Source organism: Colobus angolensis, unplaced genomic scaffold (genome assembly GCF_000951035.1).
Source record: "Colobus angolensis palliatus isolate OR3802 unplaced genomic scaffold, Cang.pa_1.0 Scaffold12, whole genome shotgun sequence".
Taxonomy (NCBI): Eukaryota; Metazoa; Chordata; class Mammalia; order Primates; family Cercopithecidae; genus Colobus; species Colobus angolensis.
Window position 1 is genome coordinate 8,041,247 of NW_012113141.1, and position 25,418 is coordinate 8,066,664.

General features: G+C 36.0%; 1 protein-coding gene across 4 annotated transcripts in view; it reads left to right on the plus strand.

Annotated features, from left to right (window-relative positions):
- Positions 1-25,418, plus strand: part of ADK (adenosine kinase) — a 620,365-nt gene that overhangs the window by 465,078 nt on the left and 129,869 nt on the right. For all 4 annotated transcript variants that reach the window (XM_011928472.1, XM_011928446.1, XM_011928455.1 and 1 more), the window contains one exon: positions 19,834-19,869. In XM_011928472.1, coding sequence (XP_011783862.1) covers positions 19,834-19,869 — 36 coding nt within the window. The remainder of the gene's footprint in view (positions 1-19,833; positions 19,870-25,418) is intronic.

The window sequence follows — 25,418 nt, forward strand, 5'->3', positions numbered from 1 at the left end:
GAGCCTAGTCAAGTCACAGATCTTCAAATTCAGCCGAACTCTGGTAGCACTCCTGAAACATTACTACTATATCTTTAACATGTCCTTTTTTAGTTCATGAAACAATTTTGGCATAACTGTTCTCCTAACAAGTTAATGAGAAAGTTAAAGCTTTTAACAACTCAAGATTGCTGCCTATGATACTTATGATTTTTAAACAAGTTGTCATATCAATAAAATAAATAAATAAACCTAGCTGGGCACAGTGGCTCACACCTGTAATTCCAGCACTTTGGGAGGCTGAGGCAGGCAGATCACCTGAGGTCAGGAGTTCGAGACCAGCCAGACCAACATGGAGAAACTCTGTCTCTACTAAAACTACAAAATGAGCTGGGCATGGTGGCACATGCCTGTAATCCCAGCTACTGGGGAGGCTGAGGCAGGAGAATCGCTTGAACCTGGGAAGCGGAGGTTGCAGTGAGCCAAGATCTTGCCATTGCACTCCAGCCTGGGCAACAAGAGCAAAACTCCATCTCAAAAAAAAAAAAAAAATACAGAAACCTTCCTTTAGGAAGTAGAGCAATGTATTATAATCCCACTTGCAATTTTATTTTTCAGATTAATGAATACGATTAAAATTAAGATGGAATAAAAATTAAGACAATTAAATAAAATACAAATTGGTTGTATAATGAAGACCAAATTGTTATTTTGAGACATATGTTGCATCTTTCCATATGTTCTAAAATTCCTTAGGAACTTGGTACAAGTGCTGCTGAAATAATTTCTGACTCTTAAGTGACAGATGCCTTATCTTTTATTGCGGTATTAATTCTAAATCCCATCAAATAAGACAATGCATGATACAAAAGATAAATTTATAAGCATTTGCCTCCCAATTTAACCACAGAATTATTATCATAGTACGTTCACTTTCAACTTGTTTCTATGTTCTTTCTCTACTTCACATCTGGCCTCTTCATGTTTTTATTTTCTCTTTCTCTCTCTTTTTTTTTTTTTTTTTTGGAAACAGAGTCTCATTCTGTCACCCAGGCTAGAGTGCGGTGGCACCATCACAGCTTACTGCAGCCTCCAACTCCTAGGCTCAAGTGATCCTCCCACCTCAGCCTCCTGAGTAGCTGGGACCACAGACATGCCACCATGCCTGGCTACGTTTTTGATGTCTTGTAGAGACAGGGTCTCGCTATGTGAGAGGCTGGTCTTGCACTCCTGGGCTCAAGCAGTCCTTCCTCCTCTCTTCCAAAGTGCTGAAATTACAGGCGTGAGCCACCGTACCTGGGCCTGTTTTTTCTTTCTTTTCATTCTAATAATAATCACTTATCTACTGGTGGTTTTTGTTTCTATTTCTGAATACATTTAAATGCCAGTTATAAAATCAGAAATTCTTATTTGTGCTTTTACAGTTTGTTGTTCTTGATGAGAGTTTAAGTATCTATGAATGAGGAGAAAGGTTACTTGAGTTTTGGCTTCTAGAAAGAAGTAATTAATCTTTTCCTGTTACCTTTTAAAAAGATGCTCTACTTTTTATAGAAAGATAGCAGTAGAAAATAACAGGTATTTAAGTCTGCTCACTGACTTGGGCCAATTATTTTGTAGTGGAATCTCTGCTTCTGTGAATCTCTGTTTTGCTTAAGGAGACCTCCTAAAAAGTCATTTTTATGGTCATTGAATTTTAGAGTTAGAAAACACTTTAGAAAATGTTATTAGCCTCTCATTTTGGAAAAAGAATTTCTATCTTGCCCAGAGTCACATTAGGAGTGAAGTAAGAGGCAAAGGAAGAACTGGAATTCAGGTTTCTAGATTCCAAATTCAGGATTCTTTCTTTTTATCTCATTATTTTATGAAACATGGAGAGCAAGCTGATTGTTCATCTAAAGTTCATTACATTGTATCTTGGAATTTGTCATTTCTGTACTTCACTATTTAAATTAAAATATTTTATGTTTATTACCTGTTTTTTGATCTGCCATCTAAGAATTTTCACTTATTGTCTTCCCTTTAACATTGAGTCTGCATACTGCTGCTAAATAATCTTTCTACAGTATAGTCCTAATTATGTCACTCAAAAACCATAATATGTCTCACCCCTTCTATCAGCCACATAGTTAAATAAATTAAATCCAATCATTTAACCCATTACAGACTAAATCTACCTTTCAAATCTTGGTACCTTCCACTCCTCTGCTCATCTTTTATGGGCCAGCCAAATGGACTGCTTACTTGCTATTCTCAGTACACATGTCTCATTTTTCATACCACTCTATCCTTCTTTACATAACAATTTTGCCTAAAATTGTGCCCGTCTTTTGAGACTTAGATCAGATTTCACATTTCCCATTTCTTTTGTTTTTTTTTTTTGGAGATGGAGTCTCGCTCTGTCACCCAGGCTGGAGTGCAGTGGCACGATCTCAGCTCTCTGCAACCTCCGCCTCCCAGGTTCACGCCATTCTCCTGCCTCAGCCTCCCAAGTAGCTAGGACTACAGGCACTCACCACCACACTCGGCTAATTTTTCTGTATTTTTAGTATAGACAGAGTTTCACCATGTTAGCCAGGATGTTCTTGATCTCCTGACCTCATGATCTGCCTGCCTCAGCCTCCCAAAGTGCTGGGAGTACAGGTGTGAACCACTGCGCCCAGCCCTATTCTCTCTCTTTTTAATTCCAATTACAGTGTACTACCAGCTTGCCCAAATTATAACCCATGGGCCACATGCAGCCCTGGATGGCTTTGGATGCAGCCTAACACAAATTCATAAACTTTGTTAAAACATTATGAGGTGGGTGTTGGTGTGTGTGTGTGTATGTGTTTAGCTCATCAGCTGTTGTTAGTGTTTGTACATTTTATGTGTGGCCCAAGACAATTCTTTTTCTTTCGTTGTGACCCAGGGAAGCCAAAAGATTGGACATCCTTGATGTACTATATTCTGACTTTAAATTTTGCTTTCCCCTTAATTTTTTTACCTTATTTTTGTTTAATCAAATGAGCCTAAAATACTGCAACATAGGCCAGACACGGTGGCTCACGCCTGTAATCCAGCACTTTGGAAGGCCGAGGGAGGCGGATCACCTGAGATTGGGAGTTCACGACCACCCTGACCAATATGGAGAAACCCCGTCTCTACTAAAAATACAAAATTAGCTGGGCGTGGTGGTGCATGCCTGTAATTCCAGCTACTTAGGAGGCTGAGGCAGGAGAATCACTTGAACCTGGGATGCAGAGGTTGTGGTGAGCCATGATTGCACCATTGCACTCCAGCCTGGGCAACGAGAGCGAAACTCTGTCTCAAAAAAAAAAGAGTGTAACATAACTGAAGAAATAGTGTCTGATATGATCATTGGTTATTAAGATTCTTGAAGCAGGTGAGAGATAATTATTGCTACCCTCTTTTCTTCCTACATCAAATAATCAAAAATCTGTCCAGGTCGTCACAACCAAGAGAAATCCCGTACTCCCATGCCTATCCTGCACTGAGTAGTATCTCAATAATATTGTTACAGTGGTCTCATGGAGACTGGAGATATCCATTAACTATTAAACACCTACCTTGGGTCTAGCACAGTTACCAAATCTCACCATTTAGGCATTACCTACAGAATATACAGTGTATACATTTTGCTTTGACATACTAATGACAGTACATATTTTCTTAGGTAATTACACAGAAAGCTATGCCATATTTTTTAGCATTTGGAGATTCCCGGTGCTTCTGAAAACCTTGGCTAGAACAGACCTTGAGACTGCTGGCATTCTCTCACATGCATGGTTTATTGTTTTCTTCCCAAGATAAGAAATGTAGATTATATAGGTTACTGTCACCTATTGATTAGCAAAAGATAATGTGAAGGTAGCAGAGGAGAAAGAGAAGTTTCTGACAAATCAAAATCTCTATAATGACAAAACCACTTTTAAGTGTTGGTTGTCCAGGTGAAGGTTAACCATGTTGGAGTAATAGTGAGTTTTTCCATTAGAAGTGATGATGGGGGACATGGAGCCCTTCCCTCCAACAACCCAGTCCTAAATCCAGACTCCTTTCCTTCAGTCCTGTTACTGCTAACCCAATACTGCCTAATTACCAGAATTTACTGGGATAGTGAGCACATCTCAGTACCCCTCATTGTGTCTAAACCATCATTAATCTGCTCTAGCTAATCAAGAATTGATTTTCCTTGTTTGTAAGATTAAGTTCATGTTCATTAGAAATGTAACTCAGATCATTCCTTTCACAAGATGTTTAGGATTATTACCGTAAAAACTGCTAGCTTCTGTTTCCAAGGGGCTTACTATGTGAATGAGGTCTTGTCCTTTGAACACCTAACCAGTAAGATCAATGTATTGTGTGTAATCTCTTCTTCTGAAGTAAGAAGATTTAGCAGTGCCATCTTGAGCTACACCTGTGGTGGTGTCTATAATGATGTGTATACTGGCATTTAAAAATGACATAGATTACACTGGATACATACTAGCATTTGTTTACCAGACGGAAAAAAAAGGAGTCATTTTAAAGCTGTGAAAGTGTATTGTAGCAGGTTATTGCTGATCATAAGCTTATTTAGATTTATATTTCTATCCCACATGCTGTAGATTTTCTAATTATATTGCATGTCAGCAGAGTAGAACAGTAGCTTGTCATAAAATTGCTCTCTGTTGATAATTTACCAAGTGCTCAAACTGAGTCAGGACTTAATTATTTACCCATTATTTCATTATTTTGTCTGTACGTAGGGTGTTTTATAATTTTTGTTTAGTTACTTTTGGTTTGGTTTTGTTTTTGCTATTTTGCTACTTTCTTTCTTTTTTTTTTCTTTTGAGACAGATTCTCGCTCTGTCACCAGGCTGGAGAACAGTGGTGCGATCTCAGCTCACTGCAACCTCCACCTCCTGCATTCAAGTGATTCTCCTGCCTCGGCCTCCCGAGTAGCTGGGACTACAGGTGTGCACTACCATGCCCTGCTAATTTTTGTATTTTTAGTAGAGATGGGGTTTCACCATGTTGGCCAGGATGGTCTCGCTCTCTTGACCTCGTGATCCGCCTGCCTTGGCCTCCCAAAGTGCTGGGATTACAGGAATGAGCCACTGCGCCTGGCCATTCTTGCTACTTTCATAGCAAAACATTTGGCTTTGGCTTTGTTATTCTGCTTTATTGTACTCTTTGATATCCAGTATTTATCAGTAATGTCTGGACTGCATACATCTTTGAAAATACAACTGTAATTAAAGATTTAAATAAATATTCTTTCGGGAAAATCTCTTTCCCTGATTTTGTTTGATATTGGAAATGAAACAATACCATAATCCTTGAGGGTAACTTCCCACAGCAGGACAACTACAGGTATGGCACAAAATATGGATTGCATAAATACTCTTATAGAACACATCAGACCAGCACTTTTCAAAGTTTTTAGCCAAATCTTTGCTACCATCCCTGAAAATCTTAAAGCATATGAGTAGAAAAATTTTTTACCTTTGTAAGCAAAGATTCTACTACTAGAATAATCAAATGAACTCATTCTAATGCACGTGTACTTAATTCATACTATATGTGAGGCAGTTTTAGGATGTGATAGAAAACTTTGTTTTCAAGAAGCTGATAAACTAGGTGAGAGTGGGAAACAGACTGTAAATAAATTATAATGCAACATAAGAAATAGCATAATAGAAGAATATTCAGACCAGTAAAGTCAGTCAACTCTGATCCCCAAAATTAAGTATGAACCACAAAAAATCAAGTCAGTGTCAATGCAGATTTATTTGAGGGCTTCTCTTTTCTTCTTTGCTTAATGTAGGTGAGTGCTTTATCCTTACTATTTGGTAAATCAGCAGGGATTTATTATCTATTCTGTGCAGAGTAGTATGTTAGATGCTTTGAGGATACTAAATGAGCTTCTGCACCAAGAATGTATAATCTAGTAGAGGAGATAAGCTATCTACACAAATAACTATGTCTACAGTCCGCACATAATTGTTATAAAAGAAACCTTTACAACTTGAGTCAAATTCTTGTACAATGCAGAAAGCCACTCCTGGAGGTAGAGAAAGGAGAAAACATGAACAATTCAGGAAGGCTTCCGTTATGCAAAAGATGGCTGAACTAACCCTGGAGGGATGGCTAGGATTTTGACAAGAGTGGTTGAAGATATTCTAATTCATTTAGTGCCTACATGTGCTAGGCAGCATGAAGGCAAAAAAGCCTGGGGCACGTTCAGAGAACAGCAAGTATTCTAGTTTGAGTGGCACCTGGTACATGTATAAGGGAATAGTAAAAGATCTGGCTAGAAAGGAAAAGAAGAGGCAGGTTATGAAGGACCTCTGAAAGTCAGACTGTGGAACTGTAACTTTTATCAGGAAGCAGTAGTTAGTTTTTTCAAGCAAAGGCTAATCAGAATTGATATTTAGGAAGATGAATCTAACAGTTGTGTGCAAGCATGCCTTCAAATTGACTGAGACTGGTACTGGAGACTGGTTAAGAGACTACAACGATAATCTGTGTAAGAATTAATACAGGCCTGACCTAGTTTTGAGTGAGTAGCATTGGAAACAAGAGTTTTAGATATCACAGGGCTTATGCATATAAAATGGACTTGACAGAACTTGAAGACAGATAAAGTGTCAAAAGGATGCAGGAAGTGAGGCAGGATATCTTATGATGTTAAAGGAAAGAAATAATAGAAATTACCCCCCATCCCAGAGAAAAAAAAGTAAAGAGAAAAGATTGGAAAGTTAAAAACTGAATTTTTAGAAAAAGACTGCATTTAGGGAGTGTAGCAAATAAGATAAGCAACAGAAAAGTGAGATAATGGGAATAAAGATATTCAACAGAAAAGAAGGGAAGAGAGTTCCTAGGAAAGGGTAGGGAAATTCAAGCCCTAAAATATCGATAAAGTCTCATTTTTCATGTGTTAAATTATCCAGTGGAGTTGGAAGATCCAAAAAAGAGAATTTAAATGTGCAACAGTGCATGGGGAAAATTGACCAAAGACTTGAAAGAAAGAAAATATTTAGCCACAAAATGAAAAGTAATTGGAGATGCTAAGAAATTTGGATGGGAGTTGAAATTAAATCTCTGAAAGAATAAAAGGGAATGAATACTCAATTTATATCTTAAATAAATATTTCTAAATGTTACACTATGCAGAAATCCGTCTTCCCTGGAAAAAACGAGATCAAGTCCTATTCAAAAAGATCAAGAAGAAAGACTGAGATTGGTGACCCATGAGAAAACAGTTTCTGAGATAAGTGTAGTTGGAATTTGTAGTGTTATTTATCATAAGTCAAATGGCTTTTAACAAAAAGTTAATTTTACATCTCATCTGTCAGCCCAGTTGCTGTATAATGTTCAGTACAGTAGAAGTGCCACTACTTTGTAACTACCTATATGGTGGATTACCTTCAATTCCCATTGTGTTGTTGATACCCAAGCAGAACTCATTATTTGTCTTGGAGACTACAGAATACCACAAGCAAGCACTAAGGTTGGATAATGTGTTATCTCACATTCTGAAAGGAGGGTCTATGTGGTAGATACATTTCTTGATTCTGTTTTGGGATAATTGACTCCTAGGATAATTGGCTCCTATTTCATTATTAAATGCAGTATGAACTTTGCAGAAGTATTCAGTATCTCCTAAAACCTATTTCTTTTCCATATAGCAGTGGTATCTACTTTCAATTTAGTATCTATTCACCATCTACTACATGCTCTACTGAGTGTTCTGTATTATTTCTCTGTGTGTGTGTGTGTGTGTGTGTGTGTGTGTGTGTATGTGTGTGTGAATAGTCTAACCTGTACATTTGACCAATTTCCTTTTCATGCATGTTAGATTTTTCTCTCTGACTTCTTTGTAGTTGTGGGGTAGTTTTTTTTTTTACTTAAGAGACCTGTATTGATTGTTTCTATGGTTGTCCTTGCTAATGCCCACTGGCCATTGTGAAAAATCTTGTCTATGCTATATTTGTTTCTAAGACAGCCACATTACAATACACTCTGTACATAATTACTATGAATCAGCTGGCAAAAAATAAGAAAATAATATTGGTTATTGGTAGTATCTGTTGATTTTATATGTTAGCTTTTTTAAAGTTTTTTTTTCTCTTATTTTCTTTCTACTATTGTTACCTCTGAAGAGGCTTTTGGTAGTATTTAGATGGGTTCTGCTATCGATAGGTAAAAATTCTGACCTGGGGGAAATTACCTTTATTTTTCACTAGATGTAGGAAAGTAGATGCTGCTCTGTTTTTACTATATTTTGTTACATTAAAAAAAATTACAATGCAGTCCTGTAAGTTTCTTTTTTTATTTTATCCAGTCCTATTTTAGACTGTGAATATTACTGGGATTTATAGTTCTATTCCCTCTTCTCCCTCTGAAAATCAAAAGAGCCAAAGAGTAGTAGACCTTTTGTGATATGGTCTAGTCAAAATAGTTAAAAATTAGGGCTCTCTCTTTAAAGTTCATATTCATCTAGCACATCTCACACTTTACTCTTACCACTTTACTCACAGTAGTTTAAAAAATAAAACTGTTCCATGTATATTTGTTCATTTTTGTGTTTTATGTATCATTTTCATTTTGTTTTTACTTTTTTTTCGAGAGTGAATTTTGTAAAACTTCCAGAGTAGAGTAAGTTAGGGCCATTAGAGTAGCCCTGGAGGATGAGACTTACAGTGGCAATGATTATCACACCTTGACAACTTGGGAAGGACCATGGGATGTGGAAAATATAAAGGACATTGGTTCACATTTGAACAAAGTAGAAGGAATTATTAGAAAAGCACTTAAGAAGGGTGCTGATCTCTCCCCAACTGAGGTCTTCTTTCTTCTTTTCATCTAATTTTAAGCACTGATCGGTGAATTATTTCTCATTATTCTACATAAACAGGTATCTAAACTTATAAAAATTGGTTATCTTGTCTTTTAGTGCCTTTTTATTAATATAAGTTATTTGGTTTTTAAATTGTTTTGCCAATGAATGAAGGAAGTCCTATCAAAAGATACACATTTTACTTATCTTAAGGCTAACAGCCACCATATCCAGCCTAGCAAACATTTTTTTTAATGGAAGTCCAAGTAGTATGGTCTCTGTTAAGCTACTCCACTTCAACTCTGTCTGTGGTAGGATAAAAACACCTTAGATAATATGGAAACAAATAGCATTTGCTATGTTCCAATAAGACTTTATTTATAAAAACAGGTGGCAGGATGAATTTGTCCTATAGGCTGTAGGTTGCTGATCCTAGCATAATGTATTGATTATACATTATGGTAGAGCCCTCTGTTGGTTGGAAAGAGAGGACGAGGGAAAAGAAAGTAAAGATGTATTAACTGTGCAGAACTTTCTAGTTGGTAAGACAAAAAGCAAGAAAATTACAGTAATATAGAATATGTAAAATAAAGGAGGATTCAGAACTGAGTAGGTAATTCTTCAGAGGGTATCAAATGTAGATGATAATAAAGTAGAATGCTTATGGTTTAGTACATCAAGAACTATATCCTTCATAAAATAAAATGTAGCTGGACATAGTGGCTACATCTTAGCCACCATAGTTTTACATGTACATGTTTGGTACAGGCTCATGGTAGCATGTAAATCCAGTATTTTGGGAGGCCGAGGCAAGTGGATCACCTGAGATCAGGAGTTAAAGACCTGACCAACATGGCGAAACCCCATCTCTACTGAAAATACAAAAATTAGCCGGGTGTGGTGGCACGTGTCTGTAGTCCCAGCTTCTAGGGAGACTGGGGCATGAGAATCACTTGAACCGGGGAGGCAGAGGTTGCAGTGAGCTGAGAGCATGTCACTGCACTCCAGCCTGGGCAACAGAGTGAGACCCTGTCTAAAAAAAAAATATGTAAAGAACAAGGTAAGACACATTTAATATATCTGATCAATTGGTCTTGTCTTTGGCTATACATTTTTTTAAACTAATAAATGATTACAGACTCATTGATTATGCCAGAATCTTTTAGCATCTATACTTTAAAATGGATCCACACTGAACTTCTGCGGGATGTAATGGAGAAAGAGTGGCCAGATTTATCCTCCCTCCTCAAACAATGCAAAAACCAGACAAAGTATATAACACAAGAGTTTTTAGACATTAGACAATACTGGGCAGTGATCCCTGAGAGAAAATGAATGAGGCATCCCTACAATTTCCATAGCATTCTGCCTAGATAGCTTCCAGTCTGCAGTCTGCAGGAAGGAGATCCAAAGCAGAACCCAGTGGTCCAACTGAGTGGAGACAAAGTCAAGGTGGCTAGAATGTGCATAAGACAGTGCCAGAGAAGACAGAGCTTCATAGAGATAGAGCACACACACTGGATATCTGCAGAGGGCTCCCCCTTGATTTTTAAGCCGAGTACTGACCCGCATAAGTATGCTAGGAAACTACTCAGGTACAGGGATAAAACCACTGGAAAGGAATAAGCAGAATATTTCCTGAACTCAGATAAGATTAATAATAGTTTACAGCCCCAATAATCACAGTGGAAAAACCTCTAATAAATTGGACATCTTTTTTAGTACTCAAAAGAATATTACATCAGTTGGGGACAAGATTAGCTCTAGATTAAGAGCTGCTCTCATCTCACCTAGCAAAGCTTATAAATAAGCTTGTAAAGAATCAAGTTGTTTTTGAGTAACCAACTGAATTTCAGAATAAACCTCAAAAATATATAATGAGAAACAAATTATTTGAGATGGTTTGGCTGTGTCCCCATCCACATCTCACCTTGAATTCCCACATGTTGTGGGAGGGACCCAGTGGGAGGTAATTGAATCATGGGGGCAAGTCTTTCCCGTGCTGTTCTCATGATAGTGTATAAGTCTCATGAAATCTGATGGTTTTGAAAAGAGGAGTTCCCGGCCAGGCACGGTGGCTCACACCTGTAATCCCAGCACTTTGGGAGTCCGAGGCAGGTGGATCGCTTGAGGTCAGGAATTCAAAACCAGCCTGACCAACATGGTGAAACCCCATCTCTATTAAAAATACAAAATTAGCCAGGCATGGTGGTGCACGCCTGTAATCCCAACTACTTGAGAGGCTGAGACAGGAGAATTGCTTGAACACAGAAGGCAGAGGTTGCAGTGGGCTGAGATCGTGCCATTGTACTTCAGCCTGGGCAACGAGAGCAAAACTCCATGTAAAAAAAAAAAAGGAGGAGTTCCCCTGCGCAAGCTCTCTCTCTTTGCCTGCTGCCATCCGCGAAAGATGTGACGTGCTCCTCTTTGCCTTCCACCATCACTGTGAGGCTTCCGCAGCCACGTGGAACTGTAAGTCCAAATAAACCTTTCTTTTGTAAATTGCCCGGTGTTGGGTATGTCTTTATCAGCAGCATGAAAATGGACTAATACAATATTCAACATCCAAAACATAAAATTCATAATGTCTGTCATCCAATCAAAAATTACCTTTCATTCCCTGAGAAAGGCATTGTTAAAAAATAAATAAGTAAGCCAGGCACAATGACAAATGCTTGTAGTTTCTAGCTACTTAAGAGGCGGAAACAAGAGGATAGCTTGAGCCCAGGATTTGAGGCCAGCCTGTGCAACATAGCAAGACCCTGTCTCAGTCAATCAATAATAAATACACACACACACACATATGTATATATAACCATTCATGCAAAGAAGCGGGAAAATACAACCCATAATGAGAAATATTAATAGAAATGGATTCAGAGATGATACAGATGTTAGGATTTGTTGACAAAAATATTAAAACAGCATTTCTAAATATATTCTGTATTTCAAGAAGGTAAATAAAAACATGATCCTATTAAAGAGTGATGTGGGAAATGTAAAAAAGACCTAATATCTAGAAATAAAAAATACCGTGTCTGAGGTGAAAAGTACACTGGATAAGATGTGGCACTGCAGAAGAAAAGATTAAGGGTCTTGAAGACAGCAATAGAAACTATTCAAAATGAAACACCTAGAGGGAAAAAAAGACTAGAAAAACAAGTTGTGTAGCCGTGAGCTGTGGGACAACTTTAGGTGATCAAATATATAGAGACTAGGGATGGTGACAGAAAAAATATTTGGAGACATAAGGGCTGAAATTTTTCGAAATTTGATAATAACTGTAAACCCACAGATCCAAAAAGCTTAACAAAGCAAAAGCAGAAGAAACACCAAAAAGCTACACCAAGGCACATAATCAAATTGCTTAAGATCAGTAATAAAGAAAAAAATCTTAAAGTAGCTAGGTTTCTAAAACAACAACAACAACAAAAAAAAAACATTACATACAGAGAAACAAAGATAAGAATAGCAGCAGTCTCCTCAACAGAAACAGTGCAAGCTAGATCTTGGAACACAGAAGGAAAGAGATTATTAACCCAGAATTCTAGACCCAGTGAAAATACCTTTCAAAAACAAAAGCAGAATACTTTTTCAGACGTGCAAAACCTGAAAGAGTTCATCAGCAGGAGACCATTCAGAAAGCCTCAGATCTAAATGCTGCCTATAACAATTACCTGCTGTATGGTCTTGGACATACTTGAATCTCTCTGAACCTTCAAATTTTCATCTGTAAGATAAAAGTGATGCTAATTTTTAGGGGTTTTGTGAGAATCAAATAATAGAAAAGAAAAGAATTGACATTTGTTGAATGTCTTATTTATACGAACTACATATTATCTCATTAAAAATGGAAATAACCTGTCTGGGCAACATGGCCAAACCCTGTCTCTACAAAAAAAATACAAAAATTAGCTGAGCATGGTGGTGCATACCTGTAGTGCCAACTATTTGGGAGGCTGAGGTGTGAAGAACACCTGAGCCTGGGAGGTTGAGGCTGGAATAAGCCATGATCCTACCACTGTATTCCAGCCTGGGCAACAGAGTGAGACCCAATCTCAAACAATAAAAATAAAAATAAAAATGGAAATTAAATTCCCAATAATAGGGCTACTATCCTAACATTTTTCTTATCCTAGCCTCTTTCTTCTTGTTCTTTAATACCAAAAACTTGGGTTGTTCTGAAAGAAGTTAGTCTAAGTAACTCATCTGTTTTACATTTTGATGAAGCACTTTTTCCTAACTTAATTTGTTATTTAGTTACCAGATTAAGTATGCTTAAAAGTGGGAATGAACAACTCTCCTTGCTAGAATAGACAAGTCAGTTAATAAATCGCTTTATGAAACAGTTAAGTTTCTTGTAAACTAAACTTTTTTTTTTTTTTTTTGCCTGTGTTTTGGCTGCTTAATGTTTTTTTCAGTTACGTTTATTGAGGTATAATTTATATACTGTCTATCTAATTTTTATTATAAACCTATTGGATAGAGGCAGGAGTGTCTTTATAGTTATACATTGCCCCATAGAGTTTTTGGCACTCAATAAAATGTTAAATAATATTTTTATTCAGCATTCTGTAGACGGGAAGCATATGGTAATAAATGTCAGAGCACAAGTTGAAAATCTCCAAAAAGTTATATGATATATTCCTTGGAAAAGCTAGTAGAGATACTTTTGTGAATGAAATTTATTTTAAAAGGGGTTCCCAGACTCACATTTTATGCAACAATTTTCTCCAGCCTTCAGTTACTTTATTTACAAATTAAAATTTTTCCTTATCAGAAATAATGCATAAGTTAAAATAGTATAATACTAATGTGGTATCATAAGAAAGTATATAAATGATTTGATACGTAACATAAAGTAAAGGTAACTCATAGTTTGAAGGACAGCATGAGAAAATATTTAGAGGCTTTAGCAATATAAATCTTTATATTATGATATATTGTATGAAAAGAAATACACAGTGGATAGTTCTTTATTGTTAAATTTCAGCATGACTTAGAGTTATGTCACTGCTACAGCTGTTGCAGACATTCTAGTGGTAGGAGACTTTGACTCAGTATTGTTTTTCTCAGCTGAGGATTCTAGCACTATTTAATACTCATATTTTAGTGTCAGAAACACAATCATTGTTTCAGAATAACAGAAGACATCATGAATTGAAACTTAAATTTCATGCAAAGGATAATATCTCCTGGTTAATCTGTGTTGAAGAAATGGTTGACCACAATCAGGTATACAAAGCCATTGAGATAGCATATATCTAAATTTTCTTTCCAGAATTTGCTTACCCTCTGATCTGCCAACCACACTTGCTTTGAAGTTTCGGTTTTTGTTGTTTTGAAGAGATGGGGTCTTGCTATGTTGCCCAGGCATGTTCTCAAATTCCTGGACACAAGCAATCCTCCCACGTCAGCCTCCCAAAATGTTGGGATTACAGGCATGAGCCACTGCACCTGGCCACTTTGAAGATTTTATTAATGTAATTTGAATGTGAAATCATCTGAATTTTTCTTGTTAACCTCATATATAAAATGTGGGATAGGGAATCCAGGCACTGCTCACTTAACTTGGTGCCTCTGGCTCTCATAAGACTTTTAATAAAGGTGTCAACCAGGTTTGTAGTCATCTCGCTATTCAGCTAGGGGAGGATCTTCTTCCAAGCCCACTTGTGTCTGATCACAGAGTTCAGATCCTCACTGGTTATTGATCATGCACCTCTCCATAGTCCTTACAGCACTGCAATTTATTTCTCCTAGAGTGAGGGCTCAGAAAGGGAGGCATGGTTATCAAGAAGATGAGCAAAACATACCATCACTTTTGTCATATATTTGTTAAAGCAAGTCATTAGGTCTAGAGCACATTCAAGGGGAGGAGAATGTAGAAGGATTTGAATACCAGGTTCAAGGATCATTGGCAACCATTTTGAAGACTGCCTTCTACACATGTAATCCACAGATAGGACAGATCATTAAATGTACTCTAGGTGCTCTGACACTCTCTTGTTTATCCTAAGATCTTAACAAGTACTTGAATTCAATAGGCAAAATGATTTCAGTTTCACATAAAGTATTTCATTTATTCCTAACAACAATGCAATGAAATAGGTATTGTTAACCCCAATTTTATTGATGAAGAAATTGATATACTGAATGACTGGCTCAAGATTACATAGCAAATAATCTGTAAAACTGGGACCTTAGTGTAGGCCTTTTGATTCTAGATCCTGTACTCTTTCCATTGGCTATGATTGCCTCCTGACCAGTACTATGTTGCACTTAAAGCCATTCAAAGAGAATATTATACCTCTAAATTTATATACAATTATATGAATTTTTATTATACAGAGATTTTTATATAGAGAGAGAGAGAAAGAGAGACGGACACCCCCCTGTCTTAAACTCTCACCTATACCACTCCATTTAGGAGTTACAGTATTACTAAGTCAAAGTCTAATATCATTATAAGGCCTGCAACAGCTGTAGCAATGACACAACTGTACACAGATGCTGGCAGCCTAAAACTACACTTAGGAGGTAAATGTTTGTTGCATGGAGAGATGAACAAGCAAAGTAAAAAAACAGACCTGGTCTGGTGGCTCCATTTCCTCTTGGCTTGTCAATATACAGAAATCATTGTGTTTCTATATTGTTTGTGTTTCAACAATTGGAATTGCAGTGAGTATGGGCAAGTTTTGGTTTTAGTTTAATATTGATTATAGATAATTCTACTTTATAAGGAAGAACTTGCGTTATCAGACGAAATGCAGAGAAAGTTTTCTCCTCCATAGTTGTCTTTCATATACACAAACATACACTTGAGTTTCTTTCCTTTCCTGTGTAATCTCAGGATTGTGCTTTTTAATAGTGGCTTGCTAATCCCTTTAGCTCTTAATGTAAGTATTCCATAGTTTTCATTAACCTGATTAACATAGTTTTTCCCTAACCTCCATTCAAAAACTATATTTGGTTGTTGTTTTACCAGCACCCTTTTACCCTGGTTGCTGAAGCAGCAAGCCTACTGCAAAACCTAAGTGGTGTGGTATAGATGAGAGTCTAAGACTTTAATTATATGTCATTTTATTCACAACACTCAATTCCAGGAAGGAAGAAATGGCTCTGTTGTTGTAAAGGACATATTATGTGAGTATCATTCATTGTAAACCAAAAATGATACTGTATTATAGCATAGACAACAATGAGAACTGATTCTGAAAATGTGACCTGACTGAGAAACTGAATAATAGTGAAAGTTATCAAAATGGAAAAAAAGTGTTAATGTGAAATCCAGCCTTCTTAGAAATACTCTTTCCCGGCCTGTTTAGTTTTGCTTTTGTTGCTTGTCATGCATGAATGAAAGTGCTGTACTCTCAGGGGAGCAGGAAAGCCTCTGTGTCGGTTGTTTATTTCCTTAATCCCTCCTCCTTTGTGATTTTTGATGTCAGATCTAAAATGGAAAGCCTGTAAATATAATGATTATCACATGGATAATCACCTGCATTAGGAACCGCCCTGCTTTTCTATTCTAACCCGAGCTGTTCTCCACATGTCACATCCACTCTGTGGTTGGATTTTAACCTGACTGCTTCATTAGATTTGTGAAACTCAGTACAAGGCGCCCTGGGGCAGCACAGATGGGAACTTGCTTGTTTTCTTTTCTCACTTTTACTGCAAAGGCACACTAAAAAGGTCCTTTTCAATTTAGTGCGATCAGTTCACTTGGAATTACCTCTGATATTTGGAACCTGTCTTACTCTTCTGCCCACCATCTATGCCTCTTCTTTCTTGCTTACTTTCTGACCTAATGCCTTTTCTTTCTGCCTCTGCATGTCATGAATCTGACAACTAAAATTCTGCTTAAAATTCTTACTGGGTCAAACTGTTCCCTCGTGTTGTTTTGTTTGTTTTGCTGACAGGGAAAAATAAATGTTGTTCTATCATTGTATCTACAAACACCTTCAGATCAGAGGTTAGCTGTGGGAAAGTCTGTAGTGATATGAGCCAGCTGCCTTCTCTAATGGAGTGACTTGGGGCACCAGTCCAAGATCAAAGGAAGGTGGGAGGAAGTCAGAAGATAAGATCATTTTAAGCCACAGAACAACAAGCTTAGCTTTTCTGGTGATAGGGCACAGCTCAGCAAACCTGTGTGAGGGGGCACTAAGACAGAAAATTGAGTTGACTTTTCTTAAGTACATCTTTCCTCAGTCAGAAATATGTTGATGCTTGAAATAATTTACAGACATGGAAGTGTCCTAGGGCCTGGTTTCCTTAAAAGATAATAATTTGACATTTATATATGTGTCTTCTTGCAGTTAGCTCCATACCATAACAGATCACAGTTAATTTTTAAAAATAATTTTTTTGGGCTGGGCACAGTAACTCACACCTGTAATCCCAGCACTTTGGGAGGCCAAGGCAGGTGGATCACCTGAGGTCAGGAGTTCGAGACCAGCCTGACCAACATAGTGAAACCCCGCCTCTGCTAAAATTACAAAATTAGGTGGGCATGGTGGGTAGTCCCAGCTACTCGGGAGGCTGAGGCAGGAGAATTGCTTTAACCCAGGAGACGGAGGTTGCAGTGAGCCAAGATTGTACCACTGCACTACAGCCAGGGCTACCAAAGCAAAAGTCCGTCTCAAAAAAAAAAAAATATATACACACACACACACACACACACAGACATATATAATTTTCTTACAGTTAATTTATTTGTGTGAGCAAAACTGGACATTAAAAAAATTTTACTGTATGTGAATTTTGAGTGTTTATGGCTTTAGTACAATTTTAGTCCTACAGATTCTTCCTCTGAACTTTGTCTTACAGTCCCCTGGGGTTCTCTCATGTCTCTGATGAAGTTCCATATAAATAAGTGGTTCTAGTATAGCTTTTTTGTTGTCTTTTTCATATAAGAATTTGCTTGGTTCAGAGTGACAGCTTGGGAAGCACCACATCAATAGCTTCTGAACCTTATCCTATTCCTTGATATCGCAGCCAGCAAATGTTATTGACTATGTGATGTACAAAGCTCTAACCTTGCTTGCACAAATTGACCAGTTGTCAAGATCAATATTGATTTGCTTATTTTTGTCTACATGAACTAAGGCTAACTTGATCAGGCTTATGTTTCTCTAGTAAATAGCGTAAGGAGTTGTACTTTCAACTTAACACTTTCTGTTGACTTCAGTGTTTAGCTGTAATCATACATTTCGAACTTTCTAAGTCCTCAAAATGGTTCTCTAACCTGTAGGTTATTAGTACATTGGACCATAGGTGCATACATGTATTTTTTTCCCAGTGTCTTCCCAAATTTCTGCTGAAGACACTGACTATACTTTCTGCCTTACATGGCTTGATGCTGCAGTCGTTTTAGTTGAGTTGGATCTGCTCACTACTCAGGCTCAAATCCCATCCTTCTATTAATATCTCTTGGCAAAGATAATTTTGGAAGAATGTAAGTTAAGATGTAGAGACTCTTGACAGTTGTCTGCAGTTTTTTTTTTTTTTTTTCAAGAGGGAAGTAGAGTTGAAAAGTAATATTGCCTCCCTTTTCTATCAGTCCCAAAATTAAAGTATATGCACAAAGAGTAAAGAAAAGGAAAGGATTTCATTACACATATGTATTTTTGTCATTTAGTAACCTGTTATAAGAGCCTTAGGGTATATAATAATCATCAGATGGTGTCCTTAAGATATTTAAAATCTGGAAGAAATTTGTGTATTAAAATTTTTTAACCATATGTATTTTTAATGCTCAACTATTGTTACCCTGTCATCTTATATTAAAGAGGATTTTTGGACTGTTTATTATTTAAAAATTCAAACAAAAAAGGAGACATTGAACCCCTACATAGCACACACACCTAGATTTAACACTTGTTAACATTTTGCCACTTTTGCTTCACTTTAATTTTTATCTGCAGTATTCTAAAATAAATTATATATATCATGACATTTCATTCCTAAATACCTCAGGATTCATCTTAAGAATTAAGGACTTTTAAAATCAAACTGATAATTCCTAATATTATCTAATTTCCATTTCAGATTCAGATTTCTCCCCTTGTCCCAAAAATATCATTTGTAGCTAGTTTGTATAAACCAATTAAGGTTTATACATTGTTCTTGGTCATTTTCCCTTTTTTACTTTATCATTACACTGACTTGTTAAAAACATTAAGCTAGTTGTCCTACAAAATGTCCTACCCTAGGAATTTTTCCAATTGCTTTTTCTGTATATACTTTAACTTGTTCCCCTATCCTCTGTATTTCTTATAGGCTGCAAGTTACTGGACTAAGGTTTTGATTAATTCATGTTTAAGTATTTAGGTCAGAATACTTTATAGGTGATGCTGTGAACTTCACACTGTATCATAACAGAAGGCAAAGAATATTTGGTGATCCCACTATTAGTGATGATAAGTGATAGCATCGATCACTGGGTTAAAGTGATGACAGCTTGATCCTTCCATTATAAAGTTATGCTTTGCTCCCGTGACCAGCATAAAATCTGAGATACTTTGATTCCATCGAAATACCCAGTTCCCTATCATCCTTTTTACCCAGTGAATTTAACATCTACTGAGGATCCTTGCCTGCATAAGTTTCATTAGGAGGATTGCAAAAAGATGATTTTTCTGAATTTATACATTTATTAGCAGGCATTATTCTCTACATAAGAGCTTTTTGAGAGGTATTGTTTTAATTAAAAACACAACCACCAGCGTATTCCTTGGATTGTCTTTCTTTGCTGAGGTCAGAACACCTGAACTCACTGTGGCAGCTACAGTAAAAACATGTACTACATCTTCTTTATTCCAACTTGTGAAGTGTGTTGACATTAGGCTGCCTTTTTATTATTATTATTATTCCAAGGGAAAAAAGAAATCTTTATTGCTGTAAGAATAAAAATTGAACTATGTGGGTATATTGAGATAATTGTGTAAAAAAGAAGACTGAATGAGTTTCAAAAAATGGATTATTTCTTCATTACCGAGCACTTTATAATTAACTGTTCTTTTTTTTTTTTATTTCAGGAAGCTGCCACTTTTGCTAGAGAGCAAGGCTTTGAGGTGAGTTAACCCACAATTGCACACTAAACAGATCCTAAAGGTTTTTTCTAGCTGATAATGAAGTTCTTTTGGACAGTGATTGATGTGCTATTATACTCTCAGAGCCTCGCAGCAGTTGCCATGGAAACTTGGCAGTCGTCATGGTTTCTTTGTTCTGCCAGCACAGTGTTATGACGCACTCTGCTAGGTCTGCACCCAACATCGCCTACAGATGTTATTTATTGAATTTTGAAAAGCCTCTTGGGAAGCCAAGAGGTTGGGCACGGTTTCAAGCTGCCTCTGCAGATACGGGGCCTGTCAGTTTGTTCAGTTAAAAAGCTACCTCATTAGCTGCATTACATTTCATAAGGATTCACTGCTAAAGCAGTGGTGGAACAAGACCAAATAATGAAATATAATGTCGTTTAAATAATTTCAGCCCCATCACATGTAGATGATCATTATGCAAATTAATTTCTAAAAGGTTGTACTTAACAGTTGTTAGGAACTGATTAATTTAAATCCTGCTTTTATAAACTTACTGTTTGAACCTATCTTTTCTTCTCTCTCTCTCTTTTTTTCTGGGGAGAGGGAGGTAGCATAAAATATACACACATGATATTCTGAAATAAAATATCAATAATTGGATTTAATGTCTAGTTCCTAATTCTGTTTTCCTGATACAAGTATTATCCTGTCAAGATTCAAAACTCCATGTGGTCGTTGTTGGCAAAATTGAGATAACCATGTTTTTTATCTGTATAATACCCCTCTTCCAACTGATTGTTAGAAAACACTGACTAATATGAACCCAGGTTAACTGACAGAGAATTAACTAAGTTGGAGTCTTTTATGACTATGATATTTACTGAGTGAACTATGTAGAATGCTGTGTTCTTACAGCAACTTAAAATGTTACAGGGTAGTAATTTTTAAAAATTTAATCTAACCACAGCCGAAATGTAGGAACTTTCTTTTTATTTGCTTATTCAGTATTGTCTATCAAGTAGGGAAGAGGTGAGTGGTGATTGGATAGTATTGGTAAGGACTAGTAAGCTCACTTTGAACTCTAGAGAAAGATATTATATGAGTTTGTGAAACTCTTGTTTAAATGTAGTAAAGGCAGATTATCAAGCAACAAAGTAATACATGTGCATGTTATTCATGTCATCAGACTTGACAAACCAGACATAGAGCTTCCTCTTCATAGAGGAAGACAAGGAACATGTGATACAGATACTCCATTCGAAAGATCCTATAAAAGAACTACTCCAGAGTAGGGAACCTTGCTTCTCAGTATTCAATTATTAGGAACTGTGATAGTTTCTTACAAGTTTGCTTTTTTGTGCTTTACCATATTATAGTAAATCTAGGGTTAAGTCACACACAGAAAAAGGATTTCCAAGTGGTGGTTTTTTTTCTAATTTAAGTTTCACATTTTAATTTCCCAAAATGGCAATTATATGTAGAACAAAATGTAATCACGGGAATATTCAATTAAAAAGTCAAATGTTTTGATCATAAGAATATAAATAAAACTTTTCAGGAGTTTTTTAAGGTTTTATTTATTTTAAGTTTTAATATTTAAAAAATTATATGTTGATACATCAGAATTCCCCATAGAAAAAAACTTTCAGAACATGTATTTGTATCCTGTCAGTTTACTGTGTTACCATAAAAAATGTATTTTTGGTTCTATAAAATAACCAATTTTGTAGATACTTAGAACTATAACTTGTTGTATAACAAATAATCATGATCCTGTAGTGTCTACATAGCAATTTAAAAAAAATAGTTTATTAAGCCTGATTAATACTTTTATTTTCCCCTTGAGCTACTTGCTTTTCATATGCCTGGTTTACATTCAGTCATAGGAACAAACTACTTTTTCTATTTTCTACTAACTAGCACTGTATTAACCTTTCCATTAGTTCTTACTTACTGATTCTAGAATTGTTTTTGCCATAAATCTGCCATAATTGGTTACAGCATATAAGCAAAATGATAATGATTATAATAACATACCTTATTACCTCCTGACATAGCAAAACTGCTCTGTCAGTGATATTGACAGTGATATGTTAGATTAAATAAAACACATAGTGTCTTGATGTGTCTCTTTGTAGATTCCCAAAACCATCACAAGCATTGCAGAATATATTTGAACCATGAGCAGGATACCCTCAAATAGGTATTTTTAATCAAATGTAATCCATGTATGGAACACTATCTAGAGAAATTCGATGATTTTATAATGTCACTAAAGTTTCCTAGGCCATTAGACAGAAATGGGAAAGCACAGCTCTGAAATGTGGTATTCTTAAGGAATAAAACAAAAGTAAATCACTTTATCTTAATAGTTTTCTGTGTGAAAATACATTAATACTCTTGGCTAGTATGACAAACTAGACAAAAATCTGCAGTTTATCCCTCCTAACTTTAATTTTGACTCTAAATTTGGAGCATGAATGAGAAGAAAGAAGTGAAAAGATTAAAAGAAAGGAAAGGTGAGTATTTTTTCCTTCCATCAGTGCCGTTGTCCTACCCTCATTTTCTACTATAAATTCCAGTCAGTTCCAAAAGCCACTGAGTATTGCCACTAGTGATCTGGCTGCTGACAGACCAATCCAAGTGCATCTTAAAATAACCAGTGTTTATTCATCAGGAAATATTCTCAGTGGCATTGTTTTTATTTATTTATTTATTATTATTCTGGTTAGCTTCTCTGCAAATTTTAGATAATCTTTATTTTTTAAAAAAATCTTTAAACTGAATTGGGCAATTTTCAGTTAGAAGCAGCAGCTTAGGAGGGTACTGGAGAATGAGATAAAAACTGGAGCTGGGCAGAACACAAAGCAGAAGAGAGAGGATTTTATATATATATATATGTGATGGAAAATTGCATAGTGCCTGATTTAAATGACAGACCTGCTAAGAATTTAAAATGACAATTCTTGGGGTAAAAAGTTTTATAAGGCCTTTCATTATTCTAGAAAATCAGTTCAGACTGGAGTGTGTTTTTAAATCTAGCTTTTCTTGAGCTGAGCTGAACTGAACTGATTAATGTTCATATTTTTAGAACATAAAAATAAGATACTCAAAAGCATGTTTCATTATAAAACCTTTTTTAAACTATTGAAAATTGATTTTTAAAAAAAGAAAATACCTCAAAACCTAAATATATATATATTGTCTGTATTTTCATTGTTTCTGCAACTGAGTAAATGCCAAATGATGAGAATTCATACCTTCTCTATTGGATTATTTATTTCATTTTACTCCAAGTAACAAATTTTCATTTTTTTAAATTTTAGATCTCTAAGAATAATACTTCTGCCCACAGGGGAAACAATGCAATCCTTTTCCCTTTTTTCACTTCTTCCATAACCCCTGACTACCCAGAAGATCCTAGACTTGTAGTCTTTCTCTGACCAATGAGGATTCTTTCATCTTACACTGCTGAAGGAGAAAAGTATGGAATTGTGCTATCCAATACAGCATCTACTAGCCACATGTGGCTATTTAAATTAGGATTAATTAAAATTAAATAAAATTTAAAATTCATCGCTTCTCAGCCTTTTGGCTAAGATCAAGTGTAAAATTTTAAATTCAGTCCTTCAGTCATACTAGGCACATATTGAGTACTCTATAGACTATGTACCTAGTGACTACTTTATTGGATAATGCAGGATAGAACATATACATCATCACAGAAAGTTTCATTGATCAGCATGGATAGAAAGTCTACAGAGAATGTATTCAGGCGGTGTTGATTACCAAAGAATTACCTTAGGTGATTTTTAGATTCCTGTGTTCTTCACAAATATAAATAATGCAATGAATGATCACCCAGACTTTCAGAGTTTCTGAAAATAAGACCCTAAATCAGGCGCTGCTGGCTAAGAGAGTGCAGTGTTTTCTTGTAGGTACCTGAACCCCAAAAGAGGACAATTTTAGAACAGTTCAGTTAAGGGAAAGCGAAAAGCTAGTACCATACCACTTCGATAGACCCCAAGACAAGGTGGAAGTGACCAGAGAGTGTACCATGAAAGAGAATGTGGGAACGGTTCCTATTTTAGGTATGATGGCTATGGAATGACCCTAAAAATATGAATATCTGGCAATGACAAAAAAAAAAAAGCAAGACAAACAGCAAAACAAATTTCAAACAGAAAGAACAGGACTATAAAAGCCTCTGAACGAGAGAGTACTTAATGTACTATGTACTCCAGGAACTGACAGAAGGCCAGTGTGACTGGAATGGAGTGAATGGGGAGGGAATATGAGATCAAGCTGGCACTGACACATCATATAAACAGCATAACTATTAAAGGAGTTTCTATTTGGAAAACAAAACAAAATGGTATGGCTAGATGATTCAATGTGTGGAAACACTACAACCGGTTTTCTACAGAACTAGGTAGACTGTGACAGGATTGCTTAACCTTTGTATAATCAGCTGGTTAAAAATAGAATGAAGATTTTTCTTTATCCAGCCTATCATTGATGGGCATTTGGGTTGGTTCCAAGTCTTTGCTATTGTGAATAGTGCTGCAATAAACATATGTGGGCTTGTGTCTTTATATTAGAATGATTTATAATCCTATGTGTATATACCCAGTAGTGGGATTGCTGAGTCAAATGGTATTTCTTGTTCTAGATCCTTGAGGAATCTAGTTCATGTTCTTTGCACGGACATGGATGAAGCTAGAAACCATCATTCTCAGCAAACTAACACAGGAACAGAAAACCAAACACCACATGTTCTCACTCATAAGTGGGAATTGAACAATGAGAACACATGGACACAGGGAGGGCAGCATCATACATTGGGGTCTGTCAGGGGTGGGGGGTTAGAGGAGGGATATCATTAGGAGAAATAACTAATGTAGATGACAGGTTGATGGCTGCAGCAAACCACCATGACACGTGTACACCCCTGTAACAAACCTGCACATTCTGCACATGTGTCCCCGAAATTAAAGTATGTTTTAAAAAAAAATTCTAGTAATAATAACACTACTAGTAATTAAAATGAATTTTGTAGTTCTACCAAAATAATAAAGTTGTGTGTAACAGAAAAAATTAAAAAAAAATTAAAATGCTACATTGGAAAATACCTATTTCATATAAAACAAGGCAGTAAAGAAGGGATAGAACATATTTTTTAAAATACAACATATGGAAAACAAATAGCTAATGGCAGATATTAATTCAACTATATTAATAATAGTGTTAATCTGGAGTAAATAATATGATAAAAAGGCAGACATTCTCAGACTGGATAAAAAAACTAAGGTCTAACTATATGCTCTCTAAAAGAGATGTATCTTCAATTCAAAGATACAAGTAGGTAAAAAAAAAAAAAAGAATGAACACAGTATGTTCTTTGACTTGGAATACAGTGTGATCACTAATGACAATAAAAGCATAATTCTACATTTATAAAATGCTTCACAGTTTATAAAACCTTTCCCAACATATCATTAATACATTCATACTTGCACAAACCTTGAGAGATAAATAGGTTATGTATTGCCATATCAGTTCAACAGATAAAAAAAAAAAAA